This window comes from Macrosteles quadrilineatus, unplaced genomic scaffold (assembly GCF_028750875.1).
Source record: "Macrosteles quadrilineatus isolate MER2022 unplaced genomic scaffold, UCM_ALF_1.0 Scaffold_3__2_contigs__length_128488019, whole genome shotgun sequence".
Taxonomy (NCBI): domain Eukaryota; kingdom Metazoa; phylum Arthropoda; class Insecta; order Hemiptera; family Cicadellidae; genus Macrosteles; species Macrosteles quadrilineatus.
The window spans coordinates 98,025,012-98,042,675 of NW_026542596.1; the positions used below are offsets into that span (position 1 = coordinate 98,025,012).

General features: G+C 33.3%; 1 protein-coding gene across 1 annotated transcript; it reads right to left on the reverse strand.

Annotated features, from left to right (window-relative positions):
• Window positions 1–1,005: 1,005 nt before the first annotated feature.
• Window positions 1,006–13,965, reverse strand: LOC128989402 (arylsulfatase B-like). Its single transcript, XM_054411292.1, has 8 exons — window positions 13,855–13,965; window positions 11,082–11,241; window positions 8,429–8,652; window positions 5,808–6,057; window positions 5,481–5,638; window positions 4,557–4,692; window positions 2,330–2,482; window positions 1,006–1,448 (listed from the first exon to the last, which is right to left on the reverse strand). The coding sequence occupies exons 1-8, from the start codon at window positions 13,963–13,965 to the stop codon at window positions 1,006–1,008; spliced, it is 1,635 nt and encodes a 544-aa protein (XP_054267267.1).
• Window positions 13,966–17,664: the final 3,699 nt, after the last annotated feature.

Sequence of the window (17,664 nt, forward strand, 5' to 3'; positions counted from 1 at the left end):
CCGTAGGTGGCACGGTAAGACCTAGACATGGGACCAATTTACTTTTTCATTTTGATGTCCCCAGAGGCCAAAAACACCATTCGTTCAAATTTTTATATATGTATATATATATATATATACGTCCGTGAACGCGATAACTTGAGTAATTTTTGTCCGATTTTGATGAAATTTGGTTTAAAGGTGTAAAGCAGGATAAACTTGAATGAGTTCGCAAACCAGCACGATCGGACCATGGGAACGGGGCTTTACAGGGGGTTTTATGGGGTAAAAATTGGTTTTTCTCACTTTTGACCCTCAAAAAACAAAATTTCCCGATTTCTCTTTAGACCTTTTTAAAGAGCTTAAAAAACAAATAATTTAGTATATAAAAGAATTTTTGTTCGATTATTAGTAACGGAGAAAATTAAAAAAATTTTAAATTAAAAATTCCCATGTTATTCTTATGGAGAATATTGTCAAATGTTGTAGTTTGCTTGTTTATGGATATATTTTGATCCAACTTGGCAAATTTATTTATTTTGTACTAAGCTATCAATATTTTACTCAAAAACACACTTTATTCGTTTCCTTGTAGCAGCAAACCTAGGTAATCGTTAAACCTAATGTTATTAAAATATATTTAACTGAAAATCAATTCAGACAAATGGAAATTCGCTTAGTCGGCAGGTTTTCTGCGGAGGGTGTATTTAATACTTAACCTTAAGATCATGCTATTGACTTTTGGAGAATAGGACTTTAGGAATACTTCTCATTTTAATTAATAAGCTGAAGGAAATGTTTTCAACTACATTCAGTTTCATTATAAAATAAATGGATCGGTAAAGAAATAAAACTAGTGTCCATCGTAAATTCAAAACATCATACATGATATAAGATTCAATAAATATTTAGCAAAATATTGATAAAGTTAATTTTAGTACGATGTATTTGACAAAAAATAAGGATATATCAGCTTGTACAAAATACAACACAATTATATTTTCAATCAATATTTACGATTAAGTTTCAAGTAACCCAATTATCCCAAGTTCCATTGAATTTTTCTGGATCGCTGTCCAAATCAAAAAATATCATGTCATCTGGAATTGCGTCCAATTTGTAATTATCTAAAACAGCCCCCATGAATACACCTAAAATCGGATACTTCCAAAAAATGTTCTCCTGTTCACAAGCGTCTTCAGCCAAGTCGAATATACAGGGTGTGTCGTCACAGTTCAGAGGTGAGGTGTCTTTCCTCTCACACGAAATCGTCGCTTTTTTCCTCAACTTGATTACTTGTGAAGATGGTAGCCGATATTTCCTCAGCTTCTTCGTTTGAACCCAAGTTTTTGAAGTCGTCACTTGAGTGACGTCATAGCTCGGAATATTCCTGGAAGTGATGGAGTCGTGGTTCAGATAGCTGCTGTGGTCAGCTGCGTCGTCGTTGTACTGTAGGTACGAAGTCGCTCCTGGACAGGTGTTTTCACTCAATTATTGATTATAGACATTGCATTAGAATTGAGGAAGTATATAGTCTTCCTAAGCACTCAGTAGTTTAACCTTACCTTAATGTTATATTGCAAGGGGAATCACTTATAGTCTATACTATTGATTGTTTTCAGTTTCCTACAGGTTGGAAGCCACTAGTTACCAGGTCTATTCAAAGAATATTGATGGAACTCTTGGGTAATCTTATGTTATACAGATCACATCAGGTTTTATCTATTACATCCACCACACTGGGTAAGGTAGGATTAGGATATAGTTGATAGATTGACAAATGTGGTTTAATTAACCTGTTGTGGTCAGTTTAACGAAACCAATTCATATAATTAGCTACAGTAAAATTAAATATATTAAATATGTCATATAGTTGTGTCCTTAAGTCTTCTACTTTATTCATATGTTAGATCCAACATAAGCTGCATACACATGAACATAAGCAACATATCCATTGTTACTCAAGTAATAAAAATAGTGGTATGTGTAGTGAACAATTGTTTAAATTCTCTGATAGGAAAGACTTGAACTATGAATCAATTTTAACGGTATCGTCCGTTCCCGACCCTGTGAGTCACTAATATTTTCCTATAATCAGTTCCGTCCATTCATGTACTTAAATAACTTACAGCTTGTTTTTCCTAATACATTCCACCTAAACTCACAGGAAAATTCAAGGTTGAAATTACCGACAGTATTTTAAAACAAATATGTGAATTTTAAATGGAAAACTGTACATCAATTTCCGTCACCTGGAGTGTATCACCCTGTAAGATTGGGCACAGAAAATTTAGTTTTTAAAATAACACGAAAACTGCACTGGTTACAACTCTAATTGATATTTGCTCACCATAAATGTATTTGTAGTGTCCCATGATGATACTTCTCATATTATTAGTATCGTACAAGTCCAATAACAGAGATGTCCGAGGACTGGGCAGGTCGTAGCAGATCGATAGCCACTGGTCTACACCATCAATATACGTCAAGGGCTTTTGGTAACCTGTGTGTCAATGCAATTATTTAAATGTCAATACTATCAGTCACCATGATACCAATGGTAATGGGGTACAAATGCATGGATTTTAATATCACCTCAGAAAGTAGATTCAAACAATATAAAATCGTTAATTAGGCCTAATGTGGAATTGACGTCAACCAAGTCATTACAAAACAAATTTATTATAATTTTGCAAAATATTTTTAGCGATAATAATATTTACAATAATTGTGTTTTTTTCCACCTGTCCATTCATCTAAAAACTCTCGGACGTTGGTAAGGATCTTAAATAGGTCTTTTCAACCAAACACATATTATTTGCAGTTTAGGCTATAATGTTTGCAGAGAGAATATATTCAGGTGGCCATTTTTCTGTTGGAGCTACATAAATTGTATCTGATTGCAGTAATATTCCCAATTTCCCATTTTAACGATACAATATACCACATGGAAATTTATGCGCCTATACTACTTGTTTAGATTCATAGTAAGATCAAGCTACAGTAAAAACACTAAATCCTAAGAAAAACATATTACTAAGGAAAGATTGTTTCAGTTTTAAATCATAAAAAAGTTGCATGGGATTTTTTGGAAATATTGATTCTTAAATCCAGTTTTTAGATTTTCTTGTTGTATCAATTTGAGCAAATGTTTTTATACTAATATCTTACTATAATAATTTTAACAGGTCTTAATTTGTCTAGTAGAGTTGATCTAGTACTTTCTTTACTTATAGTATTTTAAAATAAGGTTTGAATGGTCCAGGATTCTAGTTATATCAATGAGATGTCGGTAGGAGGGGAGGTGCTGCTGCCAAGTGGCCATGTTTAAAACTATAAACTCCGTGTGTAAAAACAGAACATTAAATTCTTTTCAGCAATTAAATTTAATTGTTGTGAGTAAGACTAACCCATCCCATTATTGTATAGTATTTTAGTACTTATAGGTACAAATAAGACAAGAAACAAGAAATATTACAACAAAAAACTTAATTCGATGTGTTAAGAGTTAATTCGAGAGTAGCGTCTTGTTATGTAGCATACCGAGACTTAAAATACGGTTATGTTTTATAATTTTATTACTGTACAATATGTGTCTGTCTAACTGTTGTGTAAATATGGAAAAATCAACTGAAAACATAAGTTAAGCCATTTTTTACGCATCACGAGAAGTTCTTGGGGGCTGCTGCTGCAAAGCGGCAAAACGTTGAACCACTTGGAGATAAGTTGAAACGACGAATTCAATAGTTAACTTAATCGTTTATGATACCTATAAATGAGTATCATATTTGGCTACTAAAGATTATATTTAGCCTGAAACTATTTCAAATCAAAATTTTTTCGTCTTTGGTTAAATGCAACATTTTGTATTTTTTGTTACCTTTAGATATATTAAACCTAAACAAAATAACAATTAAAATTTAATTTACAATTATAGTAATATTTTGTTTGTTTACTAAAGTCTACTGTAAAAAATACATTTATTAGCTATAAGATAGAGATTCTTACACTATTTGTCATACAACTTCTTTATTAGCATGTTCTTTACATTTAAAATCTATGGAGGTAAGTTAAAACTTTTACAGCAAAAATAATATTGAATTGTGAATAATTATTGCTATTCTAATTTAATAATTGATCAAACAATAGTCTTACGGAAAACTAGTGAACTGCTATCTGATGATCCTAATACACCAATTACCTTAAATATAAAATACCGAACTGCACACGTTATCGGATAGGAAACCAAGTGTATTTAAATATTTTGCTAAACTTGTGTTAATTTATTTGTCCCATGGGGAACAACTAAGATTTGCTTCCAAAAGCTCTACCTAAACACCTTTTTTGAGCACGGAACAAACACACTTACAGAAACCACCTCCTCCCTATAATATAAAACATTAATTGAAAACTTGAATGTTTTTAATCGGTCCCCTAAAATGTCAATCTGGTTTGTTTAGTTGAAATAATCTTTACAGGATCAAAAATAGACCAAAAATATATTTTCTTAACATTTTTAAAGTTTGCTATCAAGTTTGACCCTTGTCTCTGTAGAGTTCATTGTATTTTCCACACACCTGCAGCTCTAAGCAGAGTAGGCAGCCAATCGGTGACGTGCATCAGTTCCTCACTCACCCTAGAGGGGTTGGCGATCAGAGGGCTCCAGACCACTGAAGGAGTTCTCACTCCGCCCTCCCACAAGGTGGCCTTGTGCTACAGGATTATAACTATAACTGTGTATCCAGGACATTGAATTGCATAGAATTATTTGGAAGTGATATTAATAATAGCTTGTGGAGCTGATCTGCAGTAGGCTGTTGTTTTAAACAGATCCGAGTACTTGTAATAGGGGGGGGGGGGGGTATGTGGTTTGTGTGTGGTGCTTAGGTAACTATTTGGTTTGGGTCCCTTTGGGAACAATTAAACCCCCTTTGATGAAGAGGAAAAAGGTGTTTCCCCTTGGGTCCAGGTAAGGTAATCTTTTTTCGCAATTGGGATTTGTACTTTATTTAATGTAAGGGCACTTTTGCAAAATGATGACTTATTTTTCTAAAAGCGGTTCATAAAACGACATATCTTTTTATATTACATCATATCAACGTATAACGTATTCAAAGTGTAATAGGTATTCGTATACATATGGCAAACAGTGTGTGGTCAAAAGTTTTGTGAACTATTCATTGAACATGTTAAAAGTGCAAGATCGACATTTTATATTCACGGTTTTTTAGAAATAACGGAAAACCACGACAGAAATAAGAGTTATGGAATACAATTTTTCTATAAGAAATTACATGCAGATTATAAATAAATAGTTAAAATAAAAACATAGCAATACAAAGTGACAAGACAAAAGAAGAGGGGAAGTAAAATTATGATTACGATCTTTAAGGGAGTTTTAAACAATCAAAGCAATTTTCCCCTGTTGAAACCGTTGTTTTGGTTACTAATTTAAACAAGATTCCCTGACAAAACACTAATAGGTTGAAATGAACACTTACGCCTCTCCAAGGGTAGTTAGAGCCCCAGTTATTGAAGTGGCCAAGATTGGGAGCACCGTTGTCTGAGAGAAACACAACTATTGAGTTTCTCAACATGTCCTTTTCCCCTAAAGCTTCCACGACTTCCCCTACGGAATCATCTAGCTTGGACATCATTGCTGCAATAACATTCAAAACTAATTAGGGATTCTTATAATGATTTTGAGATTAGGTAAATATTCATCAAGTAAGTCTAAATAACCGTTAGATATTGAGAACATTGATAGTATTTTTTAGACAGGCTAAAGTAAGTATAAATTAAGAGAAACATAATTTTCTTCTACATACCAGCATAGGTTCTTCGGTTAGGGTCTGGTATGTACCGGAAGCGGTCAACAACTTCCTGTGGTGCCTCCAGGAGTTTCCCTGCGTTACCGGCGTGGACGGCCAGGTGATTTAGGAGGAGGAACATCGGGACGTTTGGAGGATGTTCCTTGATTAGCCGCACGGCCTCCCTGGAGAAGAGATCCGTAGCGTACTGTCCAGAGAGTTCCCAGGCTACTGTGTCGTCGCGTCTCATATCGTATCCAACCAGAGTCTTATTACCTATCTGCAAAGTATATCAATTGTTAATTGAGAACGCACGCCATGTACATTACCCCAAATATGATTGAAGCATGAGTGTAGAATGGTGTGAGATGATACTTGTAGCTGTTTCATTGGCCAGGACCATTTATTTAAAGCCAGGATCAGGAATAGATGGGTCAAGCTTGAACCATAAATATTTTTAGCGAATTTCCCTATAGGGAAGTAGCTATTACCGTAGGTCTCATGGTAAGACTTAGGCCCGGGACCGATTTACTTTTTCATTTTAATGTCCTCAGAGGCCAAAAACACCATTCGTTCAAATTTTTATATATGTATATATATATATATATATATAGATTTATATATATATATATATGTGTCCGTGAACACGATAACTTGAGTAATTTTTATCCGATTTTGATGAAATTTGGTTTGAAGGTGTAAGGCGGGATAAACTTGAATGAGTTCGCGATCCAGCATGATCGGACCATGGGAACAGGGTTTTATGGGGGGTTTTATGGGGTAAAAATTGGTTTTTCTCACTTTTCACCCTCAAAACACAAAATTTCCCAATTTTTCTCTAAACCTTCTTAAAGAGCTTAAAAAAACAAACAATTCAGTATATCAAAGTGTTTTTGTACGGTTATTGGTTACGGAGAAAACTAAAAAAATGGTAAATTTAAAATTCCCATGTTATTCTTATGGAGAATATTGTAAAATGTTGTAGTTTTCTTGTTTATGGATATATTTTGATCAAACTTGGCAAATTTATTTATTTTATAGTAAGCTATCAATATTTTACTAAAAATACACTACTTTATTAGTTTTCTTGTAGCAGCAAACCTAGGTACTCGTTAAACCAAATGTTATTTAAATAGATCAATTGAAAATCAATTCGGCCAAATGGAAATTCGCTTAGACGGCAGGTTTGCTGCGGCGGGGGTATTGATTAGTGGGAGAGCTTTTTAACCACTCAGCTACCCAGCCAATCAAAAAAAATGCGGTCATATACCAGGCTCTGCTGTCGCAATGCCGCATCTTGTAACATATCACTTACCTAGAAAGCACAATTATTTTATTCCTTGTAATCGTAAAATATGGTCTACTATGGTCAAAGTATCGTTTCTCTGGCTAAGCCGTTGCCAAACTGCGTTTTGTCAGCAGTTATTAACTTGAGCTTGAATAACCTAGATACTTCTCTATGATTACATGACACATTATTATAAATCAGTGTAATTCATTTATATTTGAAAACACTAAATGCTAAGTATGGCTAAGCTCAACCATTTCTAGATTTGGTCGGCGATTCATTTTACAATTGCTTGAAATTATTTGGTATTTGTATTACATTCTCTAAATTCATCATTTTTTTATTGTTTAACAAGCTTGGTTAATTTGAGAAAAACAGGTTTTTTTTTTAAATAATTCCCTTCTTTGTTATGATATATTAATTCTATATTAAATGATACAGGAATTCCTTCAACAACAGTCTTAATAATTCGTAATAAACATGACAGATTTTTACAAGTTAAACAATAAATAAAGCACAAATACACTATTGGTTATAAAAGTGTACTCAGAGGAATGGTTACAAAATATTCCAAAACAATCATAAGACAACAAACTGGTCCTAGTAAAAAAAAAACATGTAAAGATGAGTATATTGATGAGGGTTTTTAACGTTTGGGTGTTAAATAATAAAGTTGTTACAGGAGTTTCTAAACAAATATCATGGGGTTGGAACGGTATATCTTTATGGTAGTGTACGCAACTATTGCGTAAAGATAGTGTTAACGATACGAGTAGAAAATTTAAGGTACGAACCTTGGCGAGTGCCTTTAAAACTTCTACGAGTGTCGTTAACACTATTTACGCGAGTTGTGTACACTACTTTACCTACGAAAGTGTTTAAATACAAAAAATCACTACTCATAACTTTAAGAGAGGTTATGTCTTCGTTTATAAACTCTCATTGCCACTGACAGTGATGCAACAAAACATTGTATCAAACACTAATTGCACCAATCAATAATTAAATTGGCCTGAACAGCTGATTAGTGGGAATTCGGATCATTGCAATTTTACTTCTACTCTCTCAATCCTTGAACCTCATTGGTCCGTTACCCGTGTTGTTATGAGTAAAACTATGCTGTTGTGAAAGTAAACAATGCTGTTATAAAATACTTTTCAATTCTAAGAACTGTACTGAAACGGCTACTTTAAAAAACTCTCGTAGGTAAAATATATAAAAACACCCTCTTGTGTCTAACCTTCACCTAAAATTAAAAGAAATGATAAATTTAAAGTAAAAAACACGTACACTGTCAATGAATGTAGCGTGAGGCACGTTTTTATTTGTAAAGACAGTAATCAAGTTTTACCTGCTCCTCATGTACGTGGTCGTAATAGCTTTGCGAACCGCCCCAGTAGCCGAGGTGTGAGTCGAACCCTCTTTGTAAGGGCGTGAATTCCCTCTTGTAGAAACCCAAGTGCCATTTACCCACCACGTGAGTAGCGTATCCAAGTTCCTTTAAATACTCTGGCAGTATCTTCTCCGTCAGCGGCAGAGCTGATTTTTGAGTAGAGTAGTAAGGCCAGTGCTGACCTAAAGACACAATTTATGTCATAAAGAGACAGTAACACTTCATAGACCAAAGGAAACAAAAATACCCCCGCCGCAGCAAACCTGCAGACTAAGCGAATTTCTATTTGCCTGATTGGATTTACACTAAAATGTCTCCTTAAAAATATCACATTTATTCCCTATTAAAATAACATTAGTTTAACGAGTACTTAGGTTTGCTACAACAGAGGGGGTAAAAAGGTGTTTTTTGTAAAATGTTAGTAGATTAGTAGTTTATCTTGGAAATGAATGCATTTTCCAAATTTGATCAAAATATGATCATAAACGAGCAAACTACAACAGTTTACTTATTCTCCATAAGAATAACATGGGAATTTTAAATTTACTGGTTTTTGGAATTTTCTCCGTAACCATTAGGCGCATGATAACGCTTCAATATACTAAATTATTTGTTTTTTAAGCTCTACAAAATCGTTTGGAAAGAAAATGCTAAATTTTCAGTTTTTTGGGTCAAAAATGGGGAAAACCAATTTTTGCCCCATAAACCCCCATAAACCCCTGTTCCCATAGTCCGATCATGCTGGTTTGCGAACTCGTTCGAATAAACGTAGTTTTACACATTTGTACCAAATTTCATCAAAATCGGATGATTTTTGCTCGAGTTATCGCGCTAACGGACACATATATAAATATATATATGAATTCAAACAGATGGTGTTTTTGGTCTCTAGGGACCTCAAAACGAAAAAGTAAATCGGTCCTGGGTCTAGGTCTTACCATGAGTACTACGGTAATAGCTTATTCCCTATATGGGAAATTTGCTGAAACTTAAATATAAGGAGGCTCATTGTTTATATAAGAATGAGCTAGATTCATCGTACTAATCGGAGAAATTGTCATTCAGTGTTTTCTCCATTAGGGAAACTGTTTTTGGAAAAGGGTGTAAAACAAGATGAAAGATATTTAAAAAAATAATCATTTTTTTTTGTATACTTTGAATATTTTTGTTATATTGATTTATTTTTCTGTCCAAATACACACAGAAACATATATGAGAAACATTTTGTCAACAAAACATAATTCCAAGGGTTGAAGCATGATTATCCAACGGAACATCTTTTAAACAGAATTAGACCGTATGAACTTCAATGGGGGGCTATATCCAAATTGATTTATTTATAGACATTTTATTGCACGGTTGGTCTTAATATTTTTATTTATATAATTTAATAATTTATATAGTCCATTGGGTTCCGTGACCATGTGGTAAATATAATTAGCACCCATTATTTGAATCATCTTTCAAATACTGGAAACGTTCTGGCAAAACCGTCATGGCGGCATGGCAGCCCATAAGGCCCATGTTAAATATCCGATAGAGTTAATATGAACATTAGAAACATTTATGTTTCTGGTATTGAAACTATTTTTTGAAACCGAACATAGTTGAACCGTTTTAAGTATAAATATGTTTTTGGTGGAGTTCGTAGTAACACGTAAACAAAAGTTACGCATAGTATAATTTATCGGTATACGATATATATAAATTATAATCAGCTCAGTTTTAAACAACGCCGAGAAGAAGGAAAGTAAAAGGTTGTTCTTGTGCATTTCATGTTGTCACATCTAATGATTCGGACAGAATAGCCTCCAACCCTAACTCATTAAAGTTGAATTTGACATGCGTCACATCAGTGTTCCAATTAAATATAATTAATAACAAGAACGGAATTAACTCAATTTGAACCATACATAATAACAATTCTCCAAAAAGAAACTGTAAATGTAAATGACAGTAAATTACATGAATGTAACCATAGTCCCATCCTCAAAGTTTCGTGACAGCATCTGGTCAACGGGACGTCTCCATGTTTGACCATCATCCATTCTAACACAATAAAGAATATTACCATATTTATTTTCCACTACCCCTGCAATTTATTTGGTTAGTTCTTGTACCCTCAATCTGGTGAAATTTAGGCACCATTTTAGGCACTTAAGAATTATGTTTTCAGTCTGGGTTTTTCTAGGCCTATTTGTTTTAGTTTTATTGTAAGCTACTACTTTATGGTTGCTGTTTTTTCAACATCTTGGAACAAAAACATTTTTTCTTGAAGCAATTTAGATCTGATATCTAATAGCTACAGTAACTCCCTTTGATCTTCATCCGCAAAAGTGTATTAGCAAAGGATATCTGCCAAGACTCATGGTTAAACTCGTGGTTTGATGTTAGATTTTTCAACTCCACACAATCTTAACTTTTTCATTGGGTTCCTGTACTCTAGACACAAATATTTGTTGTGCATCCCTAGTACTTGGCTTAATCTCATAGATTATTACGCTCACTTTTACGATACACTAACTGAAGTTAACAGCGTATAAAGACACATTTACACCAATGTTCCAAAGATGTTATAGAATATACACCCTTATCATTACATTCTAGATACCTGTGTGGATAGGGTGTCTGCCGGTCATCAATGATGCCCTGGTAGGAGTGCAGGTAGGCTGCACGTAATGTCTATTGAGAATCACCCCATTGTAGCCCAGAGAGTCAATGTTAGGGGTGGGGATCTGGTCAGACCCGTGGAAACTGACGTCATTCCATCCCTGGAAATGGAACAAAACATACGTGGAACTTAAGCAAGTGAAAATTAAACAAATGTACTTACCTCGTTCCATAACTGTAAGGAGAACACAAGAGAACTAAAACGTTTCGAAAATTACAGTTAAAGTGATTGATTTAATCCAGTCGAATGGAACACTATATCAAAGACACTAAAAAGATTAATTGATTGTTCCGAAGAAACCTTTAAAAATGGCAGCTATGAGCAGCAACAGAGACGTGGGGCGACTGAGGCTCTACAATTAGCCTCAAATCTGGTTATATCTATATATTGAAACCATCTGACCATCAATCATTGTCTCACGGGTAATGGAAGACAGTGAATTTTTCGTTTTGACCTAAATCAGATGGAGAAAGGCCAGCAGTGACTATAGTGATGAGAATTTTGCCAAGGCAACATAGCAATGAGCAATATCTGGCTTATCAAATTAAACACTTACTACTAAACTACCGGTAATGATTTTAGGCATTAATATTTTGTGAAAAATAATTTTTCAAATAAAACATAAAAATAATGGCTGATGTTTGTTAATAATGGCCGTTTTACTCGCCTCCAAATAATGGATTAAGCTTAGAAGTATTAAATATTGTCCCATTTACATGTAAGACCCTTTCGATTTTGAATTTTTTTAAATGGATTAAAATCAAATATTCGTCAAACACTACTCGATATATTCACTCTTATGTTTTAAACATAATATTGCGGAGAATATATATTCAGAATCCGAACTTCTTTTTGTTAGAATGTGGAACAAAATAAATGACACCCACTTCCAAAAGCAGTCTCAATTCCAAATGTTCAATTGGACATCACTTTTAGATTGATTCACCCTTAAAAATCTTTTCAATAAGGAAACCTCTTAAGCAATTTTATATCCACGTCCTAGGCGGATAAGAATGACATTAAACAAACGGAATGAGGCACATGGGAAAAGGAAGGTTTCGCTAAATTGTCGTTCTGTATTATGCAGTTTTCATGTAATTTTAGTTTTTTATAAAAAATGAGGTTAAAATAACCATAAATATCCGTACGTTGTTGATAAAAAACGATCTGCATATCTGCCTAGGGCTCAGGTTGAAAATAACTCTATGAAAACAACTACAGTTGTCTGAAGTCAAATCAGCCTTTTAGTTCTGATCAAGAGTTCCTAAAATGGAACACAGTAACACAAAAATGGATTGTACAAGCAGTTGTAAGCTGCTAGAAGAACTCTTTTATCAGTAAAGAAACCCGTCTTCTAGGAGTAAAAATACCACTGCTGAGCTTGTTGTGTCGGTTTATTAAAAAAATGTAAATATATTATGGTCTACTAGGACAACTCCAATAGATGTCATGTATATTTACCGTACTCTAAGGTTCTAAAAAATGTTTAAATTAAGTTAAAGTAATAATTTTGAGAAATTGTAATTTTATAAAAAGATTTAAATATAGGGTCAAATTATTAATCATCTTAGATTTTTCCAAATATAAACATCAAGGGAACTACCGGTGACATATTTATGCAAGGACGCAATTTTGATTCTCCGGTCTGATAATAACCAGTAGAAATGGTCAAAATCAATCACAATGGTTACAAATTGTTTTCTCTTTGTTTACATAATATTGTTATGTTTATTCTTTCTGTCTCCTAAAGCTTTACAGTAAGAAATACAGGACTATAATGGTGGTTTGGATTGTATGTTGTAATAAAATATTTCCTCCAATAATCTAGCGATATTTACACTGCCACTGTGATATTTAACAAGAAATTATAAATCGAGTTTATGATTTGCTGTATGGCACTGACAATTGATGTATACAGGGCGTCCCGTAAGTAAACAACCCAACTCCAGTAAGTGAAAATACACCTGCCTAGATGTTACAAAATATACACCTTTATCATACAGATATTCTGGATACCTGTGTGGATAGGGTGTCTGCCGGTCATCAATGATGCCTATCAACCATATGCCTATTCTTATGGATAAAAATAAAGAAAAAATCAAGAATGAAACTTTTGCCGTCCAATTCAAAATTAGAGCTATTTACACTTTTAAAATTTAAATTACCAAAAGTGCAGATATTTTGAAAGAATTTCAGAAACACTTATATTTAGAATTTAAAATGTCCTATTTGACATTTTAAGGCGGTTTTAAATGTGGTAAAATAAGGTGCAACCTGACTAGCTCACATATATACATCGTATATGTCGTGATATATACATCGTAAAAATCCTAACATTGTATACAACATGAGGAACAGTAGTAATAAAAGTTAGCCAGTCATAATAAGGCCAGTTGGAGACTGGGGCGTTTCTAATAGCATGCATGCTTAAATTCCGAGAAAAACTTTCAACACGTTTGTTAAATTTACTGCAAAACATTATCCTAGCTAGGGCGTTATTTAGATTCTCTTCGATTGATGTCTTCGATTATGCCAGATGGTGACTAGTATAGGTTACAATAGTAACATACCTTAGATATATATACTGTACAAATTGTAATTATATCGACTAGTATTTTTTTATTTGTAAGATAGCGCCGAAAGTAAAATCTCAATCTAGTAGTTTTTTTTTACGAAAAACAAGTATCAAATTAATCTTAGTTAAATTACAAACCATATCATCGGCCATGATGAATACGATGTGTGGATTATTCGCTGCATTGCTCCTCCTAATAAGCCACACAGAATACAGGTAAACACAGAATCGCAGCACAACAGGGCTCATAGCTGAATGGAGCTGAGTAAGCACTTTATAGAGGTATTTACTCTTTATCTGTAGATTACAAATCCTAAATACTGCTAGAAATTACCCAGCAAAGCTCTATAGTGTAATTCAGACCAATTCAGTACCGTTTAAGGTTATGCCTACATAACAACAATGATAATTATCTATAATGATGATGATAATGATAAACAATTAAACATATCTTAGAGGTCGTCTAGTGGTCGAATACTCGACTAAAAATATGTAATGTACAGAGACACTATTTTCACCCCAAGTTTTAAATAAAATAAAACATGTAATTGGAATTTCTTCCATTTGTTTTGATTTTCTGTTTATATTTCGTCGTTATTTCGCCACCAGCATAGCAACCCATAAGGCAAATATATATTTTTTTATTTGGAATTTATTTTTGTGCTTATTTTTGAACCTATTTCAATTTATAAAGGGATCCTGCACACATACAGGAAAATATCTTTCTAACAGTATGCATAGATTTTCTCCATGCACACGAGCTGAGAAAAAAAGGCTTTAAAGCAACATGCTTGCCTATTAATATATAGATATTTTTTTAAATTTATTATGGTTTACTATTATATGTTGTTATCACGAATATTCCTTTATGTAACTGAATGCGATTGTGGTTTTAATTATTTTGTTATGTTAACAAACTAAAGCATACACTTTTTATTTCATACCCAAATATTAAATTAATTATGCAAATTTAAGCAAAAATATGTACACTGTCATTACCCTAAATAAATAATCCTAGTAAACATTTGGCAATTTTTATGAACAATGTACTTAATATTTTTGGTTCTTAATGTAAAATAAACATTGGATACAAATGATATTTTTTGACACACATGTTTGTTAAGCAACATGACTTTCAGACTATAGAACAGTTTATCCGGATAGCCTCCGGACTATCAAGAAACAATTAAAATGGTGTAAATACCTGTAATCTCGATAATCCAAATTGTTGCGTTACAAATCAAAATGGAGCCGTCTTCAGGTTTTTCCAAGAACATTGTCGCTCTTTCGGACAAGGTCGTGAAACTTAGTAAATAAAAAAAAACATAAATCACATATAAAACACACAACACGCATGACTAGGCACAGCTTTAACAACGCGACCGGCGGGAGTTTATGTCTACTGTAGACTGTCGGGTACTATGTGGTCTGTGCACCTTATCGGTAACAGGTTGTTTGTGGGTTTTATTATTCTTCCTCTCCCTTTTCATTATTTCTATTGTAGCGTTGTAAATAAAAGTAGATGCAAACGAAAGCTCATCGTTTAGCAAGTTTTGTTTGTCTGATTTGACTGCCTTTTAAATCCAGAATTATTATTCCTTCCAATGCGTTGATCTGAAACTTGTTTTTATTGTAATGTGTGGCAGTTTAGACGTAAACTCCCACCGGTCGCGTTGTTAACGCTCGATTTAGTCATGAGTGTTGTGTGTTTAACATGTGATGCATGTTTTGCAAATATTTATGAACTTTTACGACTTTCAGAAGAAGTGACAATGTCCTTGGAAAAGCCTAAAGAAGGTTCCATTATTGTGAGCCTAAACTAGTTAAAACGCAACAATTCGGATGACCAACATTACAGGTATTTAAACCACTTTAAATGTTTCTTGATAATCCGGAGGCTAACCGTTCTAAAAATTATACCACACTTGTTATTAATGGATGGCTTATGTATATGGTTTAAAAGAAATATCTATATAATAATCTTTTTTTGTGAAATATAAAACTTAGTCAACGTATTTACGAAAGAAAATCTGTTTTACAGAAGTGCATTGGTTCAATAATGAATTTATGGTTTTATTAAATGGCACTGAAAGTAATAAAAAAGAAGAAGATGAAGAAATCACTAAGAGCTTGCTCTTATGAATCATTTTGAATTACAACAAACTAAGGTTCTCGTGGATAAGAAAGTGGTTTATTAGAGCAGAGGTGTTGAGGCAACATTTATTCAAATTCGACAAAACTTCAAGGGACCAACAGTGAAGTTTCCTTCTCTGGTTATTTCTTGTGAGAAGTCACATATTGAGCCACATGCTCGGTAGGTCTCAGAATTTTCATAAATTGGGACAACTTTAACAATAAGCAAAGTTTGTTGTGGTTTTACCCAACGACTAGTCAAATTTCACTATATTATACAATAAACCAACATAGTCTTAAACCCAACAAAGTAAAACAATTTAAATGTTGCAGTGCGTAGTAATTATTAAGATTTGTATTCTGAGCGTGAACCTTGTGGTTTACCCGATTTAAATAGAGAGTTAAATAAGCTGCCAGGCGTGATCTCGAATTTGAATCTCGTTGGAATTTGTTGTGTAGGATTCATTTAGATTAAAGTTTACTTAATGGATAATAAACAGCTGTATGTACATACAACATGTAAATAGTCGTATCCAAATATCATCTTACACGTAAATATCAAGATGTTAAATAATAATGTAGGATGTTGACATGTTAGTACTAATTCGGTTGGCTGAGTATTAGTCATTTTAGTAACAAAAATCCATTATTTTGTATAATTATTTATTTATATTTGTATATTATTAGTTTCACAATTTACAAAATATGCATACAAAATCCTTTCCATAAATACGAATATATTTGTATTCGAGATCAAAACAAAACTTATCTAGAAAAGGGTGAGGGAAAAACGCTGATAAAATTAAAAGCAGAGGAATAATTTTTACCTTAATGAATCACTAAAAGACAGACTTTGCCCTTGGGAAATACGACTGACGCGAGGTTCTGATAATCACAACGCCCTGGCTTTGTTTTGGGGGGAAATTAATCACAAAAGTTGTGAAATATTCAAAGTTTTTTTTTTTGAATTTACGCCTCATAATATTGATGGTAGACTATTTTTTTAAGTTTTATTTCAACATAGTCTCTATGTTATGTACATATCATTCACCCTAATGTCAATAGAAGGATGCTTTACATATTATACAGCAAACTATGAAACATGCTGCAATTAAATAACAATCAATATTCTTTGCAAGGATACGCATTCAATACTAGGTGTACAATGCAGTTGTCTGCTTGCATTATTGAACGGAGTTCCAATACTTTTCTTAAATCAATGCTACATCTGTTTCTCGTAAATGAGATATGTACTTGCAGTATCCAATGTCAATGGTATATTTGGTTCACATATATATAATGCCCATTTGCTGAATCCAAAGTCAATGGTACGCCTGGTTCACTTAAATGGAATCCATTTACAGGTTCTTAAGTCAATAATACGTCTAGTTCAAGTAAATTAATTGTTTTCTCGTAGTTTCCAAACTCAATGGTAGGCCTACATTTGGTTCACATAAATGAATTGTCTACTCGCAGTATCCTAAGTCAATTGTACATTTGATTCACTCAAATGGAATGTCTATTTGCAGTATCCAACTCAATGGTATCTTTGGTTCACATTATTGGCATTTCTATTTGCAATACCTATTCAAAGTCTGCATTAATGGTACACGCAAATGGAAAGTCTACTTGCAGTATCCAATTTCAATAGTGGCCTATATTTTGGTTCACATAGATGGAATAAGTATTTGAAGTATTCAACAGTCAATTGTGCATCAGCCTAATTCCGGCGACCCTAATTATTGGTTATTCATATTGTAGTAAATTATGCTCAATGATAATAATCCGATTGTTTTTCCCTTTTTCTCTGTATGG